The following is a 24,914-nucleotide window of genomic DNA, read 5'->3' as shown; positions in this document are numbered from 1 at the left end:
ATGAACAACCTTTCAGAATCCGAGCTACAAAGTGCTTTATTCGCCTTTTGAGGTGCAAATCATCTTCGCACTTTTAAATCAGAGGTAAAACTGATCCACCAGTGAAAGCAGGCAGTTACCAAGGGTTTATTTCAGTGAGTAGGATTGTGTGAGGATAAATATACATGAACACATTGGCAACTTTCTGTCTTTAGAGATGATTAATCCCTTTATTTTATAATTAACAGTTGATTATTTTTTTATCAAATGAAGAAAGTCGTGGGAAAAAATGGATCAGAATGGCTCAAATTCATTGGTGTGGTACATAAAGAGATTAAAGTTCATAAAAATAAAGTAATCTAGTCCAAGTAATTTGCATGTAAATAACTGACAACACGTTGATATGATTATCCTCTAAATGAACGGTGATTTATTGAAGATAATGATGGACAAACGTGTTATTCCTCATTGTCAGATCATTAGGAAATCAGAATGTTATTTTTTGTTATCTAATACTGGTGGATCATCGGTGATTCAAAGATTACCCTCCAGATAAAATAATCTAATCTAATCCCAATGAGATTAATCTCGTTACAGAAATTTCAGTGACGCTCGTCATTCGATCTACATCACATGACCAAGGCGACGGCGTCAGTGTGTATTTCCCGGAAGTGGCCCACGCGGCTCGGAGGCGCACCGGCTCCACAGAGCAGCAACAGTGCACCATGGCGTCGCTCTGAGCTCCTCAAATTCTACCTGACCGGCAATCCGTCACCATCTCCGCCTTGATCATGGACCTCTGGTCCAGAGGCTTTCTCACGAGCCACCGGAGTTGCCAGTAGTGCTCCAGGACTGCGATATTGCTCCACTTTGAGCTGATATTTTCCACTTACGCCCGGGGATTTAAACTGGAGCGGCAGCAGTAGGAGAGTTCTCCCCATCTTACCGGTTAGCGGCTAAGTCGGTACTCAAGAAGGGCACCACTTGTGTTGGAATACGAAGCCAGAAAACAGCAGTAACATTACCAACGTGACGCGGATACTGAGAGTCCAGAGGACGCAGGCTGAAACCTTCACTTTTCTACTGGTAAGAAGGAGTCAAATCACGGTTGCTTCGTTTTGTTCCAGGGACGTGCTAAGCTAACGTTAGCTGGCCGTACGGGCCTTCCCGGCGACCGGTGAATATCTAAGGTCTAACACCCTAAATAACCCTATTACTAACCATTTAAATATCGTATACTCTTACAGCCTAGTTATTACCACTGATACACTGCAATAAAAAGTAACTAGCGCGTATTCCATCCGGTAATCTCATGGTGGTTAATCTCACTTCAGGCTCATCTCGATTCCTATTTCAATGTAGTTTTGTGGCGGAACGTGTGCTTTTACCCGTGCGTTATGTATTTCTAACGATGTCACGATTCGGAACGGACACCGTGTTGTTGTTTATACGATCGTTTTTTTTTCGGTGTGGGGTCTGTGGGACGTGGATCAGGTCGGGCCTGGCTTTGCGGACGGGGCTGGGCTAACCCGCTAGCACTGACCGACAATAGTCAAACTGTTCTGTGGCACGTTATCTAAATATAACAGCTGACGAGTTTACGACTCGCGAACCTGATTTGTGTCACAAAAGTAGTGCGTGGTGAAATACTGCGGTCCAAGTACGGAAAGGTTAAACGCAGACTCATTCAGCCACGTAATCTGTGGTCGTGGGACACGTAACTGTAGCCCACTGGTAGATGTCCACTGTGGAAATGTTCCATCCCAAGTCTCTCTGAAGACGAGTTCAGGGGGTTTCATCACGACCGACGGCCGAACGTCGTAGTGTCACGGTTGCCGAAACAAGCATGGCACAGGCTAACGGCTAACGCTACCAGTATCAGCAGCCGGATAGTGACACGTTCGCTCGGAATATTGCTCATTAGCATGCATTTTCATATCCCCCAAAAGGCTTCAAACTGTTTGGTTTGTGACGATTTCAATCTCATTTAAATGTATGCCTTGGACGCGGATCGTTAAACATTGGTAGTCATGCATGCAATACAATGAACTTTGACCTGAGGGTATCCATTTTCTGAAATTCACTCTCAATCCGACTGTGGAACAGAGTGTCAGTCATGTCCATCAATTCGTGCCCAGTCACCTCAATATTTTTTCTGTTTTAAATAAGATTGTGACTTCACTTTGCAGTTAATCGCATTACATGTTACATACTTCTGATCGCATTCACATTTTTCTTATATAATTTTCTTTTCATGGTCTGAAGATGATGTTCATGTTACTTCTAACAAGTTCATTTCCAGGATTAGTATACCAGTATCAAGACTGTATGTATGAGCTGATAGACATGTGAATACACTTTTGGGAGGAGGTAGTGGTGTTATCATCCACACTGCTGCTGACCACACCCTCTCTGTGTGTTGCCACATTGAAAAGCTAATGTCTCCGAATAGTCTTGGCTCATGTCTGAACTGTGATGTTAATTTGAGCAGTGACTCACTACGGTAAACAAGAATTTGTTTTCCTGCGTTCTGCTTTGGGGTTTTTAACCGTGTTGACTGTTTTTGCTTCATTTTAGAAAGGCTGGCATCCCAACGCCACCCTGATGCAGAACCACAAAAGAACGTGAAATGAACAAACCACCTCAGCCTATCACGGGACCCACCTCTGTCCCAAACCCTGCCCCCTCCCCTGGATTGACCCAGGTGAGACTGTCACTGTGGTCTTTTTTAATATGCAAATTGAGGGCAGTATACTTAAGTCTGTTCTCTCCCCAAGGCCGCATACGGACCTGGACAGCCCCCGTCTCTTGTCTTCGCCACTCCTCCTCCACCACAGATGAATTCTGCACCGCAGCCAAGACAGGTTTGTGTCAAACGTGTTTTTGCTTGCAATTATATGTTCGCATCGCAGTTTGATAACTTCCCGTTCTAACCTACATGGTGTCTTGGAATTTTTTTAACCTGCGCTTGTGACTGTTGAAATGTGCACGTGTGTATGCTCTCCTGCTTTTGGCGAACTTTCTCTGATTGTCAATCTTGGCCTCTATTCTCTCTCTCTCTTCCCCTCTTTCTCTCTCTTTTGCTCTCCTCTCAGTTTGCTGCTGGCCCCCGTACTTTACACCAACAGGTACTAACCCTCACTCAAATATTTGTATTTTAAAGTTTAATCTATCTACACCGGATGGGCAAGTCCACCCTTCAAATGCACCTTTGTCATTCAAACGAAACATTTTTATTCACTATGTTCTTGAACGAATGTCATGGTTTATCAGCCTACCTCCCACTTGTGCATTTTGTGGTGTTTGAAGGTTCAATTACGATACTGGTTGTGACACATGAAGCGCCAAAGGTAACATAGGACTCATTCAGGTCTCAATCAGGTTGTCATAACTTCAAATGGTGTTAGTGGAATTACTTAATGTATAAGCACTATGTAATAAATGTAGGTTTTAGTTTTAAATCTTTTTTTAGACACCAGTTTTGTCTCCACACACACACTCGTCATTCATTTCACTTTTTCCCTGCCGCTCAGAAATGCTTCCTACTTTATGAGAAGTTACAGTAGGCTGCATATCATATGCTCCTGATACATTGCTTGCACTGTCTCCTGTTCTCATTTCCACCTTAACCTCACTCCTCTCTTGCCTTCTGCTCATTTGTTGTGCGGCTGAAGGGTGGATACAGAGCCTTGCAGGTAATAGATCTTCTTTGCCCCTCCCCATTGACTGAATATTTAAGTGTGCTGCAGGTATACTTGCTATTCAGAACAAATCACACTCAGAGCTGTGCTCATTGGCACTCTGTGTTTGTTTTGTGTCCTGCAGTAGCGGTGTCCTACTCGCAGAATTTGTCATGTAGTTAGAGAAGGCGCTACGGAATCGGGTGTCTTTTTTTTTTTTTTTTTTTTTAAATCTTATATTTACATTGTTGTCTTCTTTTTTTCTTTTTGATCCCTCAGGGTTACTATCCAAGCCGCCCCACAATGCCCACGAGCGCAACAAGAGTACAGACGAGTAGCGGCCCTCGAGCTGTTGGACCCACTCATGTCTACCCTTCAAGCTCCCAGATGATGATGATATCACAGCAGCCGCACCCTTTCTCTGGCCCACCACAAAGCTACTTCATTTCCCCGGTTGGTGCACATTATGACACATTTATAAAGTTCAACAGTAAGCCAAACAGGCTGATAGTTCTTCAAAATCAGCCTTTGTAAATACACATTTTTTAACCAGTTATGGCTAAGCTCAACTCATGTGAAGTTATTTTCATTCAGCCATAGATTTTAGATGTTACTTAAGTGAATTCTGTAAGACATTTCATGTCTGAATAAGTCTCTTAAAATGGGTTGAAACCTCCAACTGGAGCCAGAAAGATACTTGGGTCTTTTGTTTTCTTGAGAACTTCCAGCCCCTCCTCCCCCAATGGGGTCATTCCAGTTCTTTCAGTTGCCTCATTCGTTATGCGAGTCTCACAGATTACAAAGTTTCGCATAAGTAGCCAGGTGGGGCGACAACCCCCAACGTAATTGTATGCGGGGTGAAAGCAAACGACTGCACTGGAAGTTGCAAACACGTCCCTTGACTGGGAAACCACTAAGATGATTCCTGTAAAAGCAAACTCGCTTGTACAACTTCATTGAAGTAAGACTTATAGCTCTTCATTCTCGTCTCTAACGGAAATGTAACACAGACACAAATTCCCTCGCAGTTCCCAACAGTGCTGTCTTTCTCGTTCATGTCTTGTGAGTGAGGAGGAGGTGTATAAAATTAAACTATTAGGAGATCAAGCTGTTGGTGCGACGCTTCATCGTGTTGAATTTTCTCTGCACAGTACCGGCCGCCGTACATGGCACCAACGCAACAATATCCGGTCACCAGCGGGACTGCTGGCTTCTATCCTGGAACCAGCCCAGCCGAATACCAACCATATGGTAAAGTTGACTTTCAGTGTTGACCTATGTTGCTCCTTTTTCATAATGTGATGTTTTCTATGTTGATTTGCCTGGTGTGTGGTGAAGCTCCCGCTGCACGTGGCTTAAATGTAGTTTTTGTTAACGTTGGTTCTAGCAGCAGTCTCACCCAACCCTGCCTTACAGGTTCCATCAAATGACAATCGACAAAGATTTGTAGTCATCTGCATGACCCATCACGTCACAGCAAACACTAAAACTTCTTTTCATTGATAAGAAATGGGAATAAATCAGATGCGATCACTATTATGTATGCGAGAATGGTGTTACAAATAACACAATATAATGCCGTGGTATTGTGGACACATTTCATGGGACCTCTAACACCCTGCTTTCTCTGAATCCTCTCAATAACTCTGCATCTGTCTCTTCCTGTCCTTAAATTTTCTTTACTCCCTCACCCCTTCTTCTCCTTCGCTGCGTTGGTTCAGAGCCCTCTCTTGCTGCGAGGGAGAGGCGGGGTGGTGGGGGGAGAGGAGGAGGCCGTGAGAACGGCCGCCTCGCTCTCCACGGAGCTCCTCTCACCTCCCAGCGCTACCCCGGTGAGTAGTGTGTGCTTGTGAGGTTTGCGGCAGGCTTCTGTCTTCCTGTTTTGTCACTGGATTTCATGACTCCCTCCATGTAAAGTGAGCAAATCGGAATTGGTTTGGTTAACGTCTGACGCATTCATTCTGAAGTGGACTCTGGATCTCCATGGTCAGAAGTCTCGGTGAAGAATAAGATGCAATGACACGAATCTGAAGTTTCATCTTCTGTGAGCTTGTTGGCAACTTCACTTTCAATCTGAATGTTACTCAACATTCACCATACAAAACTTTTCCAATTCCTTCATTTTGTCAACTTTTTTTTCTGTTTTTCCTCTCCTGTTTTGTTTGCCACTTATTTTCAAAGAAATGAAAGGGCATGCTCTGATTTCTGTTCCATTATTCATTATGGGAACAGTCAAGGACTTTTAAGTGTGTTGGTTATTATTGGAGATGAAACTCAATCTAGTTTTAATCTCTTCAATGGAACCTTCATGTGGGTCAACATTTAATGCCGCCAAAATTGGCAGTTCCACTCGTGTTTTGGAGTGAAATGTATACATTTTGTTAATTTCAGTGCATGTTGAGCAGCTCTGTTTCATTTGAGCACAATACTTTTGATGGTTGCTGTCACCGTTTATTTTGCTCAATGATCGTCCCAACATTCCATGCTTTGAAGAAACAAAAATAAAATCAGGCGTACGAGTTTTATTGATGCTTATGCTGTCAATATTTTTCTTTGACACAGGGCCGTACTATCCGACCCAGCCACCGTTCTCTCCTTCAGTCCAGCCCACCCCGGCCATGATCAACCCAGGCCAGCAACAGCAGCAAGCTCCGCCTCCTCAGCAGCCACCGGCTCAGCCACAAGGCCCACCAAAGAGGGAACGCAAACCGGTAGTGTGTCGCAACAAAAGAACAGTGGACCTCTGAATAGAGTGAAAAGTGTATTGTTGGTTTCAATGTAGAACTTTCCTTTTCTCTGGAAGATAACAAAAGCATCGCTGCTACTGATAAGCATTGTTGAGTTGGGTTTTTATCGTTTTCAGGATCGCAGCGATTTAATACTGATGGTTTGTTTTCCTAGATCACAATACGAGACCCCAACCAGGGCGGGCGTGACATCACAGATGAGATAATGTCAGGTGGACTGTCCAGTTCGACACCAACTCCCCCACAGGTGAGTTTCACTCTGGGACAATAGAGGAGAAAAGGGTCTCAGTCGGTGGTGAATACACACAGTATCTATCGCTCTTGACACCTCAATCGTGTTGCAGTGCGTTTTTTGTCTTTCTCTTATCGTTCATTATGTAGTGTCATCCTTCGGCTTTTACTTAAATTGAATGAGAGAAAACCTGGCAACATCTATTATTGTCTTCTTCTCATTACCTATTTTGAACCTTCAATTTCAGACATCCATAATTGATGCGAGTCTTCCACAAACAAACGGTGAAGTTATCCAGTCTGTCACCATAGCGACAAGCAGAGGTTTGTAATAGCTGTTATTTGCTCGTGTGAATCGCAATGCATTTTTTGCCACTTGATTTAATTTGTTTTCTAATTGCAGACGACAGTGAGGAATCATCTGCAAGCATTGAAACCCCACCGCCACCTGCTTTGGCAAACCCACAGCCTCTGCCTGAAGCCAAGGAAGATAACTGCCAGGAGACGATGCCTGCAGACATAGTACAATCTGATGACCCTCCTCCGTCCACAGAGGTTCTGCCTGTGACAGTTAAGGAGCCGGAGTTGGCTGTTTCTATAGCCCCCACTGAGGTCGCATCAACGGCACCTCCTGATGTGGCCGTCGATCCAGTAGGTGTCGAACTCGGAGACACAGTCGATGCACCTGTTGCACCCTCAGCTACCGAGGTGAAATCAGAAGAGCTACAAAATGACACCGTCACAGCCGAAAAGGCAACAGAGGAAAAAGTAGAAAACACAGAAAAGAGAGAAGCAGTCAAGCCAGAGCCCATTGCAGTCGAAGAGCCTGAAGCCGAGGCCGCCACAACAGTTAGTCCTGCGAGTGCGACGCAGGACACAACGCCAACCGAAACCGAGTCTGAGCGTGCAGTTGAGGAGCCAGCTCCACTGACCCAGAACGCTTCTAGTGAACCTGAACCAGAACCAACTGTACCAGCCGAGACTCCTCTCTCCAACGGTATTCCTCAGGATCCGGAGTCCGAGGACCTGGCACTCAGTCACACCACACCTGTCGACAAGCCAGTCTCATCACAATCTCAGGAATCTACACCTGTCACTAAAACAGCCCCTCTAGTCCAGGAGGAGAAGGTGGAGAAAAAACAGAATCACACCGAGGGAAACAAGAAGGGTGAGCATGTCCCTCCTGCCACTGCTACCTCCTCCACACAAGAATCTACTATGCAAGGTAAGGTTGTTTGAGACATCTATTCATGTACTCTGCTGCCCCGCATGCAAAAATGAATTGTAACCGTTTTTCCCCAAAGCTGCTACATCTGTGCCAAAGAAGAGGAGAAACATGAAAGAGATCAACAAAAAAGAGGCCATAGGAGACCTCTTGGATGCCTTCACAGAGGTGAGGATCAAGGTTGTTGAGTCTTGTGTCTCTTCATTTAGTATTCTTTTTACATATATATATATATATGTATTTTATATCCTTTTCCAGGAACCAGAAGCCAAGCCAGTCCCTGAACCTTTACCAGCTCAGCCTGATCCTGTACCTGTTGCTCCAGCTGAACCTCCTGCTGAGGTGGCTGATGAGACCTGGGAGGAGAAAGAGGACAAGCTGAATGCAGAGCCCGAGAAGAGCAAACCCTCGGCCGATTCGAATGACAAGAAATATGACTATAAAGAAGGTGAGTTGTGATCATAAAGTCTTGTGTTGAGAACATTTTTGTCATCTTTTGAAAGCAGCTGATTGATTCTTACTTCATTCACGTTCACAAATAACAGAGCAGTGGAAGCCCATTAACACTGAAGATAAGAAGCGGTACGACCGGGACTTCCTCCTCGGCTTCCAGTTCAGTAGCGCCAGTATGAATAAGCCAGAAGGCCTGCCAGTCATCAGTGATGTGGTTTTGGACAAGGTACGTTGTCATCGTCCCCCACTGTGTTTGTGTCACCTAGTCGATGTGCTGATGTGAATCCCGTTCTTTACTGTAGATAAACAAGACGCCGCTTCGACCTGTCGACCCAACTCGGCTCATAAACATGGGTCCTGATTTCACCCCTTCATTTTTGGGAAATCTTGGGAGCAGATCGGGGACTGGACCACGAGGACCTGTAAGTGTTTTTTATGTCCTTACTCTTTATGAGACAAAAGTCTGCTGGTGTTAATCTGCACCTCATTTTTTTGTGTGCTGCAGCCTCCTGGCCCACGGCGCTCTCAGCAGGGTCAGCGCAAGGAGCCGAGGAAAATCATCAGCAGCATGTCTCTCAGTGATGATGTCCAGCTTAAGAAGGCAGAGAACGCTTGGAAGCCCACGGTGAAGAAGCCACGGGGGCGCGGAGAAGATGGGGAGGAAGAGGACCCCAATGCTGCCAAAACTCAGGAAGTGTTCAAACGCCTGCGCAGTATCCTCAACAAACTCACGCCGCAGAAGTTCCAGGATCTCATGAAGCAAGTGTCCGACCTGCCCATAGACACAGAGGAGAGGCTGAAGGGAGCAATAGACCTAATCTTTGAAAAAGCCATCTCAGAACCCAACTTCTCCGTGGCCTATGCCAACATGTGCCGCTGTCTTTTGGGGGTAAGCAATGCCAATCTCTTCAATATCTGCTCCAATGATGACTTCACTTTTGTGCCACGTGTCTGGGCCACTGACAGCTCATGATGGTATTGAGGAACTGAGGAGCATTATCGTACCCGTTCCAGTGTCTTGAGCCCATCTACAAATGGTTTTTCTTTTATCCAGCTCAAAGTCCCAAATGTAGATGCACCAGGAGAGTTTGTGAACTTCCGCAAGCTCCTCCTCAACCGCTGCCAGAAAGAGTTTGAGAAGGATCAAGATGACGACGAGATATTTGAGCTCAAGATGAAGGAGATGGAGGCAGCCAAAGACGTAAGCAACCCCCTCTCACTGACAATTGCATTTCAACAGTTCAACTCTAAGCATCGCATGTTCTCCCTCAGGACGAGGAGCGCGAGCGCCTGAGGGTGGAGCTTGAGGACGCCAGGGACAAGGCTCGACGTCGGTCATTGGGAAACATCAAGTTTATTGGAGAGCTCTTCAAGCTAAAGATGCTAACAGAGCCTATCATGCACGACTGTGTGGTCAAACTACTGAAGAATCACGACGAGGAGTCGCTAGAATGTCTATGCAGGCTTCTGTCCACAATTGGCAAGGACCTGGACTTCGAGAAGGCCAAGGTAAATTTTGAAACATGCAGCGCTCCGGCTCATGCAAATCAAGTTTGGGTCGAATTTTGTTTGACCTTAAAATACCACCCTGTGCATTTCAGCCTCGAATGGATCAATATTTCAACCAGATGGACAAGATCATCAAAGAGAGGAAAACCTCATCGAGAATTCGGTTCATGCTGCAGGATGTCTTGGACCTAAGAAAAGTAAAATATCTTTTCTCTTTCTCCAAGAGTGAGAGCATGATTCAGTGCAGAAGTCAGATCAACTTCATCGTTTCTTTGGTAACAAATGTGTAAGAATGAGGTTTGATGTGTTTGACCTTTTCTCTCACAGAGTAACTGGGTGCCCCGGAGAGCCGACCAGGGCCCCAAAACCATCGACCAGATTCACAAGGAGGCCGAAATGGAAGAGCACAGAGAGCAGATTAAAGTCCAGCAGGCGATGCTGTCCAGAGGTGGCGGAGGTGGGGGTGAACGAGGAGGTGGCGGCGGCGGTGGCGGAGGAGGTGGCAGGATGGATAGAAACATGGGGGGCAGAGGACCCCACTCACAGGGAGGTCAGAGAAGCCAGCCCCAAGATGAGGGCTGGAACACTGTACCCATCTCCAAGAACAGACCCATCGACACCACCCGCCTTAGCAAGATCACAAAGGTACTTCAGATGGAAAAAAAAAAAAAATAAATCTAAAGGTCATGTGATTCACGCCTTGGTTTGTCTGTTTTGTAGCCTGGTGCTTTGGACTTGAACAATCAGCTTTTGGCTCCTGGAGGTAAAGGCATGTGGGGCAGTTGGGGCAAAGGAAGCAGTGGAGGTTCAGGAGCTAAACCAGCTAGTGGAGATCAAGGTAAGAAAGTGAAAAGAACATCAGACATTGAGCTCCACTTGTTTTGAGAGTAACGTTCCCTTCTCTTTTAGACTCCGGCCGTCCTGCGACAAGCACGCTCAACCGCTTCTCTGCCCTCCAGCAGTCGGGCTCTCTGATGTCAGCAGACTCTGACCGCAGAGTACCCCAGAGGTCCAGCTCCAGCCGTGAGCGCGGCGGGGACAGAGACCGGTCCGACCGGGACCGCTACGACCGGTTCGACCGCGGGATGGGCCGCGACGACCGAGGCAGCCGTAACCAAATCACCAAGAGAAGCTTCAGCAGAGAGACAGAGGAGCGCGGCGGCAGGGGCGGAGACAGCCGGGCCTCCAACGAACCTGTGCGCCGCGTCGCCAGCATGACCGACGACCGAGACCGGGGCAGTCGGGACAGAGGCAGTCGGGACCGGGGGAGCAGAGACAGGGGAGCCTGGGAGAGGGGCCCCAGCAAGGACCTTCCAGGTACATTCTTTTGTCGAGAAATATTTAGTTTTATTTATTTTGAAGTTGGAAAATCTCACCTGTTTTTTTCTTCTAGTCAAACGCGAGAGTGCACCGACTCCTCCTCCGGTTTCTAAACCTGCTCTATCTGAAGAGGAGTTGGAGAAGAAAGCCCACGCCATCATCGAGGAGTACCTGCACATAAACGACATGAAGGTACCGCAGACACTGCCGAGGTCACATGACTTTTTTTTTGGAATGGCATGTCTTAATTTCTCCTCTTCTGTTGCAGGAGGCCTTGCAGTGCGTGACAGAGCTCAACAGCACCTCCCTGCTCTTCGTGTTTGTGCGGAGCGGCGTGGACTCCACGCTGGAGCGCAGCGCCGCGGCCCGTGAGCGCATGGGGCTGCTGCTGTGTGAGCTGGTGAAGGCTGGAACGCTGAGCCCCGCACAGTTCTACAAAGGGTGAGTGACACCACAGTTCCATCACAAAGCTTTAGCGTGAAGCGTTTCTTGTCTAAATACTTCTCGGTCCTGTTTTCTCAGGCTACAGGAAACCCTTGAAGTGGCCGAAGACATGGCCATCGACATCCCTCACATCTGGCTCTACCTTGCGGAGCTCATCGCCCCCATGCTCCATGAGGGAGGTATCCCCATGGCAGTGCTCTTCAGGTACAGATCCAGTTAGTGATGTTCACATCCTGTGGAATAGAATGTGTTCCATCCCTGATCCATGACTTTGCTTCCCACTGCAGGGAGCTCTCGAAGCCTCTGTTGCCTCTGGAGAAAGCTGGTGTGCTGCTGGTTCAAATCCTCAAGTTGCTCTGCAAAGGGATGGTAAGTCTGAGTCTTCCTATCGTTTAAATATACAGTAGGATCATAGGTAACATGGGGCCTCTGTTCAGACTCCTAAAAAGGTGGGCGCCATGTGGAGCGACGCCGGGCTGAGCTGGACGGAGTTCCTGCCCAAGGACGAAGACGTGAGCAAGTTCGTCGCTGCTCAGGTCAGTCAGAGAATGAAGGACAGAATCGGCCGAGTTGATGTGCGACGCTAAACATGTCCACTGCGTTTCAGAATGTGGAGTTCACGACAGGAGAGGAGGAATCCAAGGGGCCCGTGAAGAAGAAGGTTCTGAGCGGAGAGGAGCTCAGCAAGCAGCTGGACAGACTCCTGCAGGACAAGGCCAACAACCAGCGCATCAGAGACTGGGTGGAGGTGCGTGTCGGCCTGCAGGGAGCCTGTTTAAAGTTCTGTGACGTCTCATGACCTTCCTTGTTCCAGGCCAACCTGGAGGAGCAGCAAGTGGCTTCCAACCAGTTTGTCCGAGCCTTGATGACGTCCGTGTGTCAGTCTTCTATCATATGTAAGGTTTTTACAATAAGACCTTAGGAAGCACAACTTGGATGTGAGCGTCACAGTGGAGTCTCTCTCTCTTCCCGCCTCCTCTCAGGTGATAACCCGTACAAGGTGGACGCCCAGCAGATCAAGCAGAGAGCCAGTCTGCTGCAGCCGTATCTGTGTGACGAGGAGAAGGAGCTGCAGGCTCTCTACGCTCTCCAGGCTCTGATGGTACACATGGAGCAGCCTGCAAGTGAGTGTCTCAGATCGTCGCTCGTAGATGAAGCCCCATAGTGAAGGCAGTTTCATATTAGCTGGATATAAAAGAACATGCAAGTTAGAAGGATAGAACTGCATTTAAAAACTGCTTGTAAAGAAATGTTGGTTTAAACGGCACCTCCTCTCTTGTGTCCGGCAGATCTGCTGCGGATGTTTTTCGACGCCCTGTACGACGAGGACGTGATCAAAGAGGATGCCTTCTACAAGTGGGAAACCAGCAAAGACCCGGCGGAACAGACCGGCAAAGGTGTGGCCTTGAAATCAGTGACGGCCTTCTTCACTTGGCTCCGTGAGGCGGAGGAGGAGTCCGACAAGGAGTGAAACACTGAACTGCCGATCCTCCTCCTCCTCCCTCCTCCCCCACCACCCCTTCCTCTCTCCCTAACCCCCCCTCCTCCTGCCCCCCTCTGGCGAAGCAAGGGTGTTGCAGGAGGCAGTCATGGACAAGGTTGAAACGGACTTAATGAATCCTCAATGAGGATGAATCGTTGTTCTTTCGTGTGAGGGACGGACTCCAAACAATCACTCGTGCGTGCGTGGCCTCCCTCTCTGGCTCACCCACCCTCCCCCCGCCTGCTTGTGGCAACAAGTGTCCTCATGAAATAAACTTGAAAACTGCTTCAGTAGGAATGGGCTTGTTGAACCAGATGTGTCCCACGTCACTACCAAACTTTTACACAGTAATAAAACCAACAGGCTGCTTTTTTTTTTTTTTTTTTTTTTTTAAAGTTCTGGCTTAATGTATTTCCTGAGATCTCGTCCGATCGGAACCCGTGATCCCAGCGTGCGGCCGACGTCCTGGTTCTTCTGGACATGGAGTGAGAATCCAGATGTGGCTTCTGTCTTTGTCCCTTTCTGGAGTGAGCAGCACGACTGAAGTGTGTTTTTATTAGTGATTCAATGACGGGGCTTTTGAGGCGGTGGAGTGAACCGTGGACTGATGTTGACAGCGCCTAACAGGGGATGGGCTCAATGCTTCCTCCAAGCCATCCTCGTCCATCCCCTGTCGCGACCGCGCTGACTGACTCCTTACCTCCTCTGTGCTAAAGCCAGGAACCTCCACCCTCCCCCCCTCAATCACTGTTAAAACTTGAAATCTACAGAAATTGACTTGATGAAAATATAAAGAAAAACACAGAAATGATCCGAAAGCCTTTTTCTACTCGGTGGAAACTAATTTCAGGAGCTTTCTGTAAATATATAATAAAAAAATACTTTTGTTTTTCAGTTTTATTTTTCAGATGAATTGCAGTGTGACCTATTCAACAGAACCCGCAGTTGACCCGATGCAGAGAGGCGCTTTAATCCAATGATCAGTAGTTTTATTGGAATTTTGTAAATATATTTTTTTTCTTTTTGCGTTCTTTATTTAAGAAATTATTGCTTCTTTTGCATCGGAAACTGGAACGTTGAGGTTATGAACATTGCAAATAAAGGACTTAAGTTGCTGTTCTGAGTCCCAAGTCTTGTTTGTTCTGGAACCTTTTTTCTGTGTTTTCTCTGTACCTCACTTGTAAACATATTTACTCTCACACACACAGCGTCATATCAAGATAAGAGGTTTTGACAGTTAACAAGTCAAGCGACAATGTAGTGATACATAATATACTTCTGTAAATATATTTTTTATATTGAGTATTTTCTCTTTGTTTTTCATCTAATATTCCATGAGGCCTTGTCCTTTACATTTTTATTTATATAAATTTTTGTCCAGATTTTTATGTTTTTATTTTATATATTCTTTTCCTCCTGTTGGTTATTTTGATTTTATTTAATCTGCTTTTTTATGTCTTCTTATTTTTTATGTAGACCCAGGATATAGGGATAAAATAATGTATTTATTCTGAACGGTTATTCCATAACTATTCAATCATTTTAATATGAGTGATAATATTTATTAATTATTATTATTATTAGTTCAACCCCTGCTTTCGAGAGAGACGGAGATAAATCTTATATAATACAACATTACACAAAAAAGGAACAATGAAAGGAAAAGTATGTGAAAACTGAGGAAACGCAATAACCATATAAGAACATAATGATGAATAAAAGATCAACACGTAGGAAGAAAACTCGTAGACGCTGCTTTTCATGAATTGGCTGCAATGTGTTCATACGCCACTAGAGGTCTCTCCACTTTTACACACCACACCTTTAAGTCACTGTCAGCCAAATGCAGACTGAACATGAAGTGGTTTTGATTTCGATGTGCGTTTCAATAAAAATGTTCACAGACTTGTTGAGCGTTTCTGGAGCGCAGAACCCGATCCGGAAGAGGAGGAGAAGGAGGAGTGACACCGCCTTGCGCCGATGACGCTTCGCATCGGGAGACGTTTGGAGGCAGAGCAGCGAGCAGGAGAAGGTTGAGGAGCTGTGATGCAGGAGTCTGGAGGAGGAGGCGGAGGAGGAGGTGGCGGCTGCAGGAGGAGCCACGCTGATGCACCGCTGCCGAGCAAAGAGCCGCTAATCTGTTGATCGGATTGGAGACACTTGAGCGCTTTACGATGACTTACAGGTAGGAGGCTGACGTGAAGGGCAGCTCGGCGGGGATGAGGGTCGTGTTGCCTGGAGACGGAGCGTCTGCTGCTGCCGCATCTCCTCGCAGGCCCGTCCATGGCGGGGACGCGTTTTTTCCACCGCGCGACGTGTGGCTCGGGTTCCCCCACTGCAGCAGAAGACGGTGTTGTGCGGGTCACGCCGATCCACTTGTTGGTCCTGGAGTCGGATCCAGCTGCTCCGGAGCCAGCGAGCCTCGGTGCTGCCTCAGACCCCGCTGCATTTCTGTGGGCTTCCATGTTGAAACATCAGTTAGAAGGAGTGTTGTTGATGTGAAGCTCAAAATATCGCTTACTGACGCCGTTCATCATAGCGCCCGGAGATTCTGAATAACACGCGTTTCAGTTCTGTGTGGCAAATATGCCACAGAAAAAAACAAAACAAAAAAAAAAAAACACACCAGATCATCTCGTGCAGCTCACATAATCACCTTTATTTTAGGATTGTTTTTGGACTACAGCATTCTTTTATTGCGTTCATTCCATTTTTCACACGTTTTGGTGGTCGCAAAATTATCCAATAATTAATAATAAAAAATACTATTAGTTATTGATTAATACAAAAGCAATTCAAATAAATAAATAAAGTTTATTCTCCCAACAAAACACGTTGATTTTCTTTAGACAATTTCTTATTCTTATTATTTTAGAATAGAAACATAAAAAAACCAAAACACATAATTGAATTTCAAATAAGCCTTTTGGGAATAAAGACTTTGTTTTGGTAGCTGAACTGGAGTTACTGAACTGTCAACATATTTTTGGGGTTGTTTTCATGCATGAAATGCAGATTCACCTAATTCCACCTAGTGCCTTTGTTACAGTGGTTTTCCATCTTCAGCCAGTTTTGCCACAGCTTTATTCAGAATGTAGGAGTTCAAACAACACATGTGCCTTCACACTCATCCTTTTCGATTTAAACTAACGGTGACAGGAACTCATAATAATCAAAATAATCATTTATTTTCTCAACAGGCTCCTATTCTTTTATTTTGTGTGTTTTCTTCACCTTTTATTCATCCATCAGTTTTGATCGTGATTAAATTGTCTGTCACATGAAGTTATATGCCAAAACGGAAGACTAAAACACGAAAAAACAAAATCGGGTTTCACTATCCAGAGTGTGAACTTTGGGCCTCTACTGCAGCTTCGCCAGGGTTTACTCCAGTCACCTTATCATTTTTGTCTTGCTAAAGTGACTGAGTCTCCCAAAATGGACAGTCAACATGGCACCAAAATTCGGAGAGGATCTCAGGAACTATCGGGTCCTTCCATTTCACTTCTTCTTCTTGAACGTCACAGTAAAATCCTGGACGCCGGAACATGCTGCGTCCCCCACTTCCATATTGTAGCAGTTTGTCATCAGTAACTGCATCTCTACATTGACTTTACATGGAAATGAATTGCTTTTGTTGCTTAAATCACATCTGGTGTGAAAGCACAAACACTGTCTCATAATTTTCACATAAAAAAAAAAGTATTACGTTATGGTGAGGTGACATCACTTTATTCTACCCAAGGCACCCAACGGCTGTTGACGTGGAGAGACATTTTCTTGTTTTTCAAGCTGTTTTCCCTGCCATGTAAACGTGGTCAAACTGGTCTCTTTATTCTATTCCTCAGAAAAACCTGTTCTTTCAAACCATGTCGATCCCTCCCTGACTCAAGCACCAGCTCCTTCACCAGTCACCACTGTGACAGGCATATTCTGGACACAGATCTGTTTCCCGGTCAGACATTTTTTTTGCCGATAGCTTAGAATAAACTTTGACCTTGTTTTCACAGCAGAATCAGGGCAGCGAGGGTCTGAAGCCCACCTGTTTCACATGTGTTCACCGAGCATGTCACCAGGTCGCACCTCCACCTGACTCACATGAGCAGAGATGATCTTCTTAAGGAGTCACCTGCCGTCACGTGTCAGTCCCCGCATCAGAGTTTTGGACTGACATTTGATGAAAAGTTGCTCCAGTGTTGGAGCTGATCCCCTCATCCTCCGCCGCTGAATTGGAGGGTTTGATGACACTATCACTTGGAATAGAGCTGGGCAGCTTACACACCATATGTTAGCTCGCTCACACCCACACTCACTGGCTTGACCCGAACCGGCCCGCCTGGTTTCACTGGCTTACCAGGGCTTTAGCATCTGTGCAGTAAATTTAGGGCACGAGTGTTTGCTGTCTGCCGGCGCTTTAAAGCGAGGAACCAGAGCCCAGAGCTTTAGTGTCTGAGTTGCGCTGCGCTGGGGAAAACTTCTCCGCAGGGTCAGGATGAGGTCCAGGAGCAGGGACAGGAGGCAGGAGGTGCGGAGGAGGGCGGAAGACACCGGCGAACGACTCGCCTCTGACATGGCTCTTGTTTCTTCCAGGTGAAACTTGAGGAGAGTGAAATGATTCCCAAATCAGGAAAGTCTCCAGCAGACACTCGGAAAAGTGTCGGAATACAGGAATTTGCAGCTCTGGCCAGATCCTCCTTCAATGGTGAGACCGCTGTCATCTGTCATCACCTTCTTCAGCGAACCCTTATTCTGTACCTCAGCTGGGCGACTTCTTCCCTTCACTCCCAACCCATCAATACAGCCCTGTATTTATCCCTCGTGTTTGCTCTCTATTCATGAATGTTATCACCCAACCACCCATCCAGCGGTAGGTGCATCCATCCTCCCTTTCATTCCACCATCCATCTCTCTCTGTTTATCAGTCAGAAGTAATTTGACTTCTACCTGGCTATTCACTATAGACATGATCCATCCATCCACTCATTCATCCATCCATCATCCATCCATCCACCACCCACCCACCCAACCATCATCCATCCATCCATCATCCACCATCCACTCATCCATCCATCATTTATCCCTCCATCCAACTATCCATTTATCTATCCATCCATCCAACTATCATCCATCTATGCACTCATCCATCCATCATCCACCTACCCAACCATCATCCATCCATCCTTCATTTCATCCATCCATCATCCATCCATCCACCACCCACCTACCCAACCATCATCCATCCTTCCATCATCCATCCATCCTTCATTTCATCCATCCATCATCTATCCATCACCACCCACCTACATGACCATCATCCATCCATCCATCCATCATCCATCCATCATCCATCCATCCATCCATCCATCCTTCATTTCATCCATCCATCATCTATCCATCACCACCCACCTACATGACCATCATCCATCCATCATCCAACCATCATCCATCCTTCCATCATCCAACCATCATCCATCCTTCCATCATCCATCCATCCTTCATTTCATCCATCCATCATCTATCCATCACCACCCACCTACATGACCATCATCCATCCATCCATCCATCCATCCATCCATCCATCCATCCACCCACCCAGTCACAATGCTGACCCTGCACTCTCCCTGCTCAGGTATCTCTCAGGCAGTTCGGGACCATGTCACGAAGCCCACCTCTCTGGCTCAGGGCCGCGTGGCCCACCTCATCGAGTGGAAAGGCTGGCCCAAACCTGCAGACCTCCCACCGGCCGCCCACTCCCACTTCAACTCCTACTGCCACCTGACGGAAGGGGAGAAGGAAGCGCGCTTTGCTGCAGGTTTGGAGTCTTTACTTTCAGAATGTGTGTCAGTGTGTGTGCTGCCGTCTCCCACCTTCTGTCACACACCTAATCCCCTAAAACCAGCGCGTGTGTCAGCCGGCGGCTCCGCCCGCCGCACTGTCTCTCGGGTGACGTCTCGTCTTCGCAGCAGATGGCAGACTATTAGATGCTCGCGCGGAACACTTGACTGCCCACCGCCGGTGCACTCCTGTTGTTTGGCTGTGACTCATCAGCTCTGACATGGTGGAGGCGGAGACCGGGGGGGCGGGAGGGGGGAGACATGACGCGTGACGTTTAATCCTCATCTGTGACACACAATAATTAATCAATTAGCAGAGTTTGGGGCTGGCCACGTTGTCTTTTCTGCCAAAAAACGATCAGCTGATCTCTTAAAGTGACAAACGCTGAAGTGAAAGAAACGTCACACTCTGTACGCAGGTGTGGCTGAACAGTTTGCCATCGCTGAAGCCAAGCTGAGGGCCTGGGCGTCGATGGATGACGAAGAGGAGGAGGACTCGAATGATGAAGACTCCAACACGAACGGACGGAGCTCAGGTATCCCTCGTGTTTCACATCTCATCCTCCCATGCTTCATCCATCTCTGACATCACTCCATCTCTCCTCCTCACCCGTCCATCCCCAGGTTTTCTGACTCTTTGCTCCTCCTTCAGAAGACGGCAACCCAACCTCCGAGGCGCCATGCCAGCCTGAGGCGGACCCGGGGGAAGTGTCCCCCTCTGAGAGCAGCCTCGGATCTCAGGGTGACCCTCGTACCAACTCGCCTGCTCTCCACACACCCGCGCTGTCGCTGGAGGAAGAGGAGGAGGAGGATGGAGAGGTGAGGCTGGGGGAGAAGACAGATGCCCCGATGTTGGAGGAGCACGGCGAGGCTCCCATCAGCTACAAACCAGAGACCAGATCTCGAGGACGAAGCAGCAGGTTCGACTCCTGTTACTCCACGTCCGAGTCACCCGGGGAGGAGGACGAGGAGGACAGCGTGTTCCACGAGGTGCGGGTGTGGCACTGCAGCCAGAGGAGCTTCTTCTCCGACCGCGCCTCCTCAGGAGTGGCCTCGTTCGACGAAGAAGAGGAGCGGGAGGACGTCGACGAGAAGAAGGACGACAAAGAGTTCTTGATGTGATGTGTCTTTGTTTCTCTGGATGTGACATCATCTGCTTTTACTGTGAAGCCCTCTCCTCCGCTCCCCTCCGTGGCCCCTCCCTCCTCCTCCCCACCGCCTTCTGTCCGTCATCCTCCAGGCCTTCATGTACTGATCTCGCCTCACTGGCTGCTGTAAACACTATATCTAAACGTACATATTGACAAGTTGAACCGGAATGTAAAGCTGTCGTTCAAACTGAGTTTTGTACCTTTACAGTATGGTGAAGAGTCACGTGTTGCTATTGCGTTGATTTTCTATGATATTTTGTAGTGTTCTACTCTGCTCTGTCACGTGGGTCAGGCTGTTTGATACTGAATGTCCTGCATATGTATAAATATGATGTCTTTTTTTTTTAATATTGACTGAGTCTTTCCTTTATTATTATAATCTGAGTATATTTCTTTCAGATTAAACCAGATTATGGTATTGACAGCGAAACTTTAAATATATTATTTTATATAAAGTTTAAAGGATATATGTATATATATACACACACACACAGTGATATATTGCTCAGACATGTACTTTTCAATCATATTTTTCAAAAAAATGTTTGTCAACCATGTACAAAGAATATCATTAGTTAAAATAAAAAATATAGTAAAATAAAAATAAACTTCACTCCATAAAAACTCAATGACCTCATGAAGGCAAGGAAAATATGTATTTATTTTCTTCGTAAAATTATTATTTTTGGTAAAATATACACAACATAAACATATTAGATAAATGAATTGTATAAATACACACACAAAAAAGAAAAACTATAAAATAATATTTAAAGAAAACTGTTTGATCCTGTCAAATAAATATTTGGGTGATGTTCAACTTTTATTGTATTTATTTTTAACTCATTAATTATTATTATTATTATTATTATTATGGAGTGATGGAGAGATAGATCCATATTTTCTATCTTTAGATAAAAGCATAAAAAGGTCACTCTTTGTTTCTTGGATTTACCTTCAGGTTGCAGATGGAGTCATCATCAGTGGTGCTGCAGTCGACGAAGCCAAACACGAAAGGTCTCTTCCTTCAATTTAATCATTTGCTCATGTACAAAACAAGTTCATGTTCTCTGAAAAATAACAATGGCTGTTGATTTAATGCATAAATATTCTATGTATGTACATCACATGTCCATATGTACAAAGCAAATCCAGGCATATAAAGGGAGTTACTACAGACTTATTGCTGAACTAGATACGCTGCACGTTAGCTTCGACACCCTCTACATTTCCGGGCCGTACACATGGATCGGACATGGCGAGCAGAAATTTACATTCCATACGCGAAACAAAGTTGAAGGGACACAAAGGTTTACAGACGTTAACAAGCCTGAGTGTGCTGCACCGCGATGCATTAGGTCGGAGTTTGGCTAAGGAAGTTAGCATGACGCTAAAACATATCACTCACTCACTCACTCATTTTTGGATCGGTGGTTGCCAGTGTGCTTCAGAGGGCGGGGTTACATAGATATACACGTGTGCATACAGGTGTGCTCTGTACAGGAGATCCAACCTCTCAGCGGACGACCTTGAGGCAGTTTTTTCAGTTTAGCTCTCCGAATGTTCTGAGCCCTTTCTGACCTGGTGCTAGTTACAATGTGCTTCATCGCTGTTCCGAGCCGCGCTCCTACGAGGGCTCGGATCTTTGGACGCCGCCGGACACGGATGAGACGTGGCGGCGGGTTTGTACGGCATATCGTGATGCTATTAGTGGCAATCCATTGCATATTAACTGAACAGTTTGAAGTGTTTTCACACGCTGGTGTGTTGCTCACTAATGAATGAGGTCCAATAATCCCGTTGTCAGCAGTTTTCCAAACACGCTGAGCCATAATTTGTATTTTTCATGCCTCATTCGTCAGTATCCCAGAGGCTCCCAGCCGAACACCGCAAAAGCATTATCCACTGCTGTGTTGCCTTCTTTCTACTGACATTTTAGTGGCGCTCGTATTTAGTGTTAGCTATTGCTCTTTGTCAGACTGTCAATAGATGAAAAGTTTTAACTTGGTTTAGTCGCACTTAAGCTGAGTTAACTCACGATTAATCGCAAATTTAACTCTAGTGTTGATCGAGTTCCTTCAAGTTACATTTTCAACAGATAAAAAAACAGAACGTGGTTAACTTGCGATTCATTCTTTGTTAACTCTGCTGTGCGACTAAACAAGACTGAAAAATCTATTGACAGCCCAAGTTCTTAGTATTTTCCAGACAATAGAGTGCACTAGAATTATAGCCACACCCACCGAATTTAAGAAGGAAAATAGATGTTGTTCACACATAAGCTGCACCGGTCTATAAGCCGCGGGTGCAGTGGTGCTGTCTGCTCCATAGAAAGGTCAGTGGTGCTAAAAAAATGCATGAGGGTCACTTCCGAATTAGTTTTGAAAACGGGGTCCTGCATGGAGACTGACTCATGAAACTCACTTGGTGTCATGATTCCGCTTTTATTTTGGTCACTTGAGTCCCGTTTTGCTTTCTCCCTCCTGTCGTCCTGTTCCTGTGGCACACGGCTGGAGCCACTGAACCCCTAATCTTCCATGGTTAACAACACCTGGACTCCAGCTGGTAATCTGCTCCGTTCCTTCTTCTCTGCTGTCATACATTTATCCGTCGTTTAAATTATCTTCTGTTCAGCTACTTCTAAACCCTAGTGTTCTGAGTTTTTGTATTTTGACTCCCTTTGTTCTCCCTGCTCTCTTGGTTTTCTCTCTGTATTTGTTGATCCCTACTTGTGCGTTCGTTTTGACGACCTTGATAGTTTACTTTGTGTTTTAATGGTAAATGTGTTTGCTCTCCTGTTACAGACTCTTCTTGCATTCTTTCTTTTGGCTCGGTGACAGTTTTTGTTGTGTATTTTTGTATCTTGTTATTAAATAATTGTATTGACTCGCTCCAGCCTCCTGTGACTCTTTCACCACTGCACTTGGGTGCAACTCTGCGTCTTGACTCATAACACTTGGCAATGTCCTGAACTTCAATCATGAACTCCTCACATCTTTTATCGACATTAAAGTGCTCAAAATGCGCCGTTTTCACCCGAAGTTCGACACCACTGCTGGTCTCAGCTGCTGCTTCTCGTCTCCAGTCCTCCAGGAGATGGCCTCTGTTGGCGGAGCTAGGGACAAAGTAAATAAAACTCCTATGGTTTCATCGGTTTGATGATATATTTAGCAGCATGACGCTCTTTAGCCTGTAAAAACCCGTACATCAGCCGCGTTGTTGTATAAGCAGCAGGGTTTAGAGAAAAAAGTAATATCTTATAGTCCAGAAATGACGATACTTCTGTGTTTCTGTTTGGTTGTGTTTGGTTTAGTTCTCTTTCGACGTTGAAAGTGTTCTAGTGTGACATTTGTTAGCTATACTATAGGCTGGTGTTTGTTGTGTGGAAATAGTCTGATTTGTTCATAATTGCCTTTTTGTGTTGTAATGTGTTTTATCATATGATGTATTATACAATACGCTGTGTAGCTGTCGCACGATATGATGTGTTGTGCTTCATATTTTGTGTCTTTTTATGTGACAATTGCTTTGATGTTTCATGGCTTCTTGCATTGGCTGACATGTTTTGTGTGGGTTCCTGATGGTAAACTAAATCCCACGAGGCAAAAATGTGTATTTCCTAGGAGCTTCGCAAAGTTCTTCGGGCCATGTAAAATGATTATAGGGTCCCGATTTGGCCCCCGGGCCAAATATTTACACAGTTCCCATCAATATGCTGTCTTTAGTGAGTGAATTTGTGTTGCTATTTCCGGTGTTTTGATGCTTCGTGATTTTTGTTTCTTTTATTGACATGTTAGCCAAATCAAATTTTGGAAATAATATTTTCTGTTTTGCTTGTGCTGAGATTGACACATTTCTTTTTTGTGTTGTAATATGTGGTTTCTGCACCAATATTGTGTTTGGGTTTTGCATATTGACTTGTAGTTCTCATGTGATTTGTTGCCTTGTCTATGATGTTTTTGAAGCATGTGAATGACGAACAATGTTGTCATCTAATGTTTCACGATTTCCTCCAAATGTTGGTTGATGTAACTTGCTTTTTGACACAAGGGACGGTGTATCTTGGACTCAGCAGGAGCCGCAGTCGCTGCAGCTGTCCTTCATGCCGTGATCTGACGTCTGGATTTGGTCGGGACACCATAGAACAGGTTATAAAAAACATTAACTACGTATCTCATGCTCGCTCTCACTCGCACCAGAGCAGCGGTATAAACACGGTATCTAGGCTGGATCTATAAATATAAGAAAGATGACCAGTGTGCGTGAACATTCCCTCCCCCCCATCATTGCGGCGGATCCTCAACTGGACTTCCTGCTCCCTCAGGTTCTGATGGGTCTTGGTCCAGATGTGCGCCTGCAGCGTCCGGCTCTGTCTCTTCCAGCTCTGGAGTCTGGTTGCCGGGGTCATAGTCACAGGCCAGCTCTGACTCCTCAGTGTGGGCGGGGCTACAGTCAAAAGTAAATTCTGATTGGTCCTCGGTGAAGGAGGGGCTTTCCTGGAGAACCAACTCAGACAAGGGGTTGCTGGTGTCGCTCGGCTCAAGATGTGAACTTGATTGTTCTATAAAGTTGACAGGCACCTCTTTGTACGCAAGGCTGGACTTGTCCTTCACCACAGGACGGGTGGGTTCCCGCGGCAACGACAGACCCCTGTGTCGGATGCACAGCTTGTGAAGTTCCGTCACCTCTGATACGTTGGTGCTATTTCCACTGTCGCGAAAACTGGCCAGCGGGGGGCGAACTTTGACCCCTGTCACCGTCACCGAGCCCTCGATAGCTTTACGCAGCTGCCGATGCAGGAGCACAGCGCCACCCGGTGGAAGGAAAAAAAAGCAGTTGATCAGGAGGAAAGAAAAAG

The 24,914-nt window shown here is 46.1% G+C and overlaps 3 protein-coding genes and 1 non-coding gene across 14 annotated transcripts in view; 3 read left to right on the top strand and 1 right to left on the bottom strand.

The window, feature by feature from the left end:
• Window positions 1-650: 650 nt before the first annotated feature.
• On the top strand, window positions 651-14,186 carry LOC128769305 (eukaryotic translation initiation factor 4 gamma 1-like). Of its 5 annotated transcripts, XM_053882897.1 has the most exons (32): window positions 651-1,065; window positions 2,557-2,683; window positions 2,757-2,843; window positions 3,075-3,107; window positions 3,654-3,674; window positions 3,939-4,112; window positions 4,811-4,910; window positions 5,381-5,491; window positions 6,222-6,370; window positions 6,561-6,653; window positions 6,886-6,961; window positions 7,041-7,862; window positions 7,942-8,030; window positions 8,121-8,310; window positions 8,408-8,541; window positions 8,618-8,737; window positions 8,821-9,204; window positions 9,370-9,516; window positions 9,588-9,824; window positions 9,917-10,021; window positions 10,152-10,469; window positions 10,545-10,662; window positions 10,734-11,141; window positions 11,218-11,336; window positions 11,413-11,585; window positions 11,667-11,792; window positions 11,876-11,957; window positions 12,026-12,124; window positions 12,196-12,336; window positions 12,403-12,484; window positions 12,572-12,712; window positions 12,878-14,186. In XM_053882897.1, the coding sequence occupies exons 2-32, from the start codon at window positions 2,609-2,611 to the stop codon at window positions 13,057-13,059; spliced, it is 5,136 nt and encodes a 1,711-aa protein (XP_053738872.1). In that variant the 5' UTR covers window positions 651-1,065; window positions 2,557-2,608; the 3' UTR covers window positions 13,060-14,186. The 5 variants fall into 5 exon arrangements, with proteins under 5 accessions (XP_053738872.1, XP_053738873.1, XP_053738874.1 ...); XM_053882898.1 differs by lacking the exon at window positions 3,654-3,674; XM_053882900.1 differs by lacking the exon at window positions 5,381-5,491 and having other exon boundaries at window positions 652-1,065.
• On the top strand, window positions 9,234-9,309 carry LOC128770170 (small nucleolar RNA SNORD66). The gene has a single exon (XR_008416488.1). It is a non-coding gene; the product is annotated as a small nucleolar RNA SNORD66 (small nucleolar RNA).
• Window positions 14,187-14,936: 750 nt separating the features above from the next.
• On the top strand, window positions 14,937-20,404 carry LOC128769306 (protein FAM131A-like). Of its 3 annotated transcripts, none has more exons than XM_053882904.1 (5): window positions 14,937-15,256; window positions 17,662-17,773; window positions 18,701-18,883; window positions 19,325-19,441; window positions 19,558-20,404. In XM_053882904.1, the coding sequence occupies exons 2-5, from the start codon at window positions 17,683-17,685 to the stop codon at window positions 20,025-20,027; spliced, it is 861 nt and encodes a 286-aa protein (XP_053738879.1). In that variant the 5' UTR covers window positions 14,937-15,256; window positions 17,662-17,682; the 3' UTR covers window positions 20,028-20,404. The 3 variants fall into 3 exon arrangements, with proteins under 3 accessions (XP_053738879.1, XP_053738878.1, XP_053738877.1); XM_053882903.1 differs by lacking the exon at window positions 14,937-15,256 and adding an exon at window positions 15,386-17,596 and having other exon boundaries at window positions 19,561-20,404; XM_053882902.1 differs by lacking the exon at window positions 14,937-15,256 and adding an exon at window positions 17,460-17,596.
• A 583-nt stretch (window positions 20,405-20,987) lies between these two features.
• Window positions 20,988-24,914, bottom strand: part of LOC128769247 (chloride channel protein 2-like) — a 41,394-nt gene continuing 37,467 nt past the window's right edge. For all 5 annotated transcript variants that reach the window (XM_053882784.1, XM_053882781.1, XM_053882785.1 and 2 more), the window contains one exon: window positions 20,988-24,843. In XM_053882784.1, the coding sequence (XP_053738759.1) occupies window positions 24,340-24,843 (504 nt within the window). In that variant the 3' untranslated portion in view covers window positions 20,988-24,339. The remainder of the gene's footprint in view (window positions 24,844-24,914) is intronic.

The sequence above is a fragment of the Synchiropus splendidus genome, chromosome 13, assembly GCF_027744825.2.
Source record: "Synchiropus splendidus isolate RoL2022-P1 chromosome 13, RoL_Sspl_1.0, whole genome shotgun sequence".
NCBI lineage: Eukaryota > Metazoa > Chordata > Actinopteri > Syngnathiformes > Callionymidae > Synchiropus > Synchiropus splendidus.
This window is presented reverse-complemented; position numbering and strand designations above follow the sequence as displayed.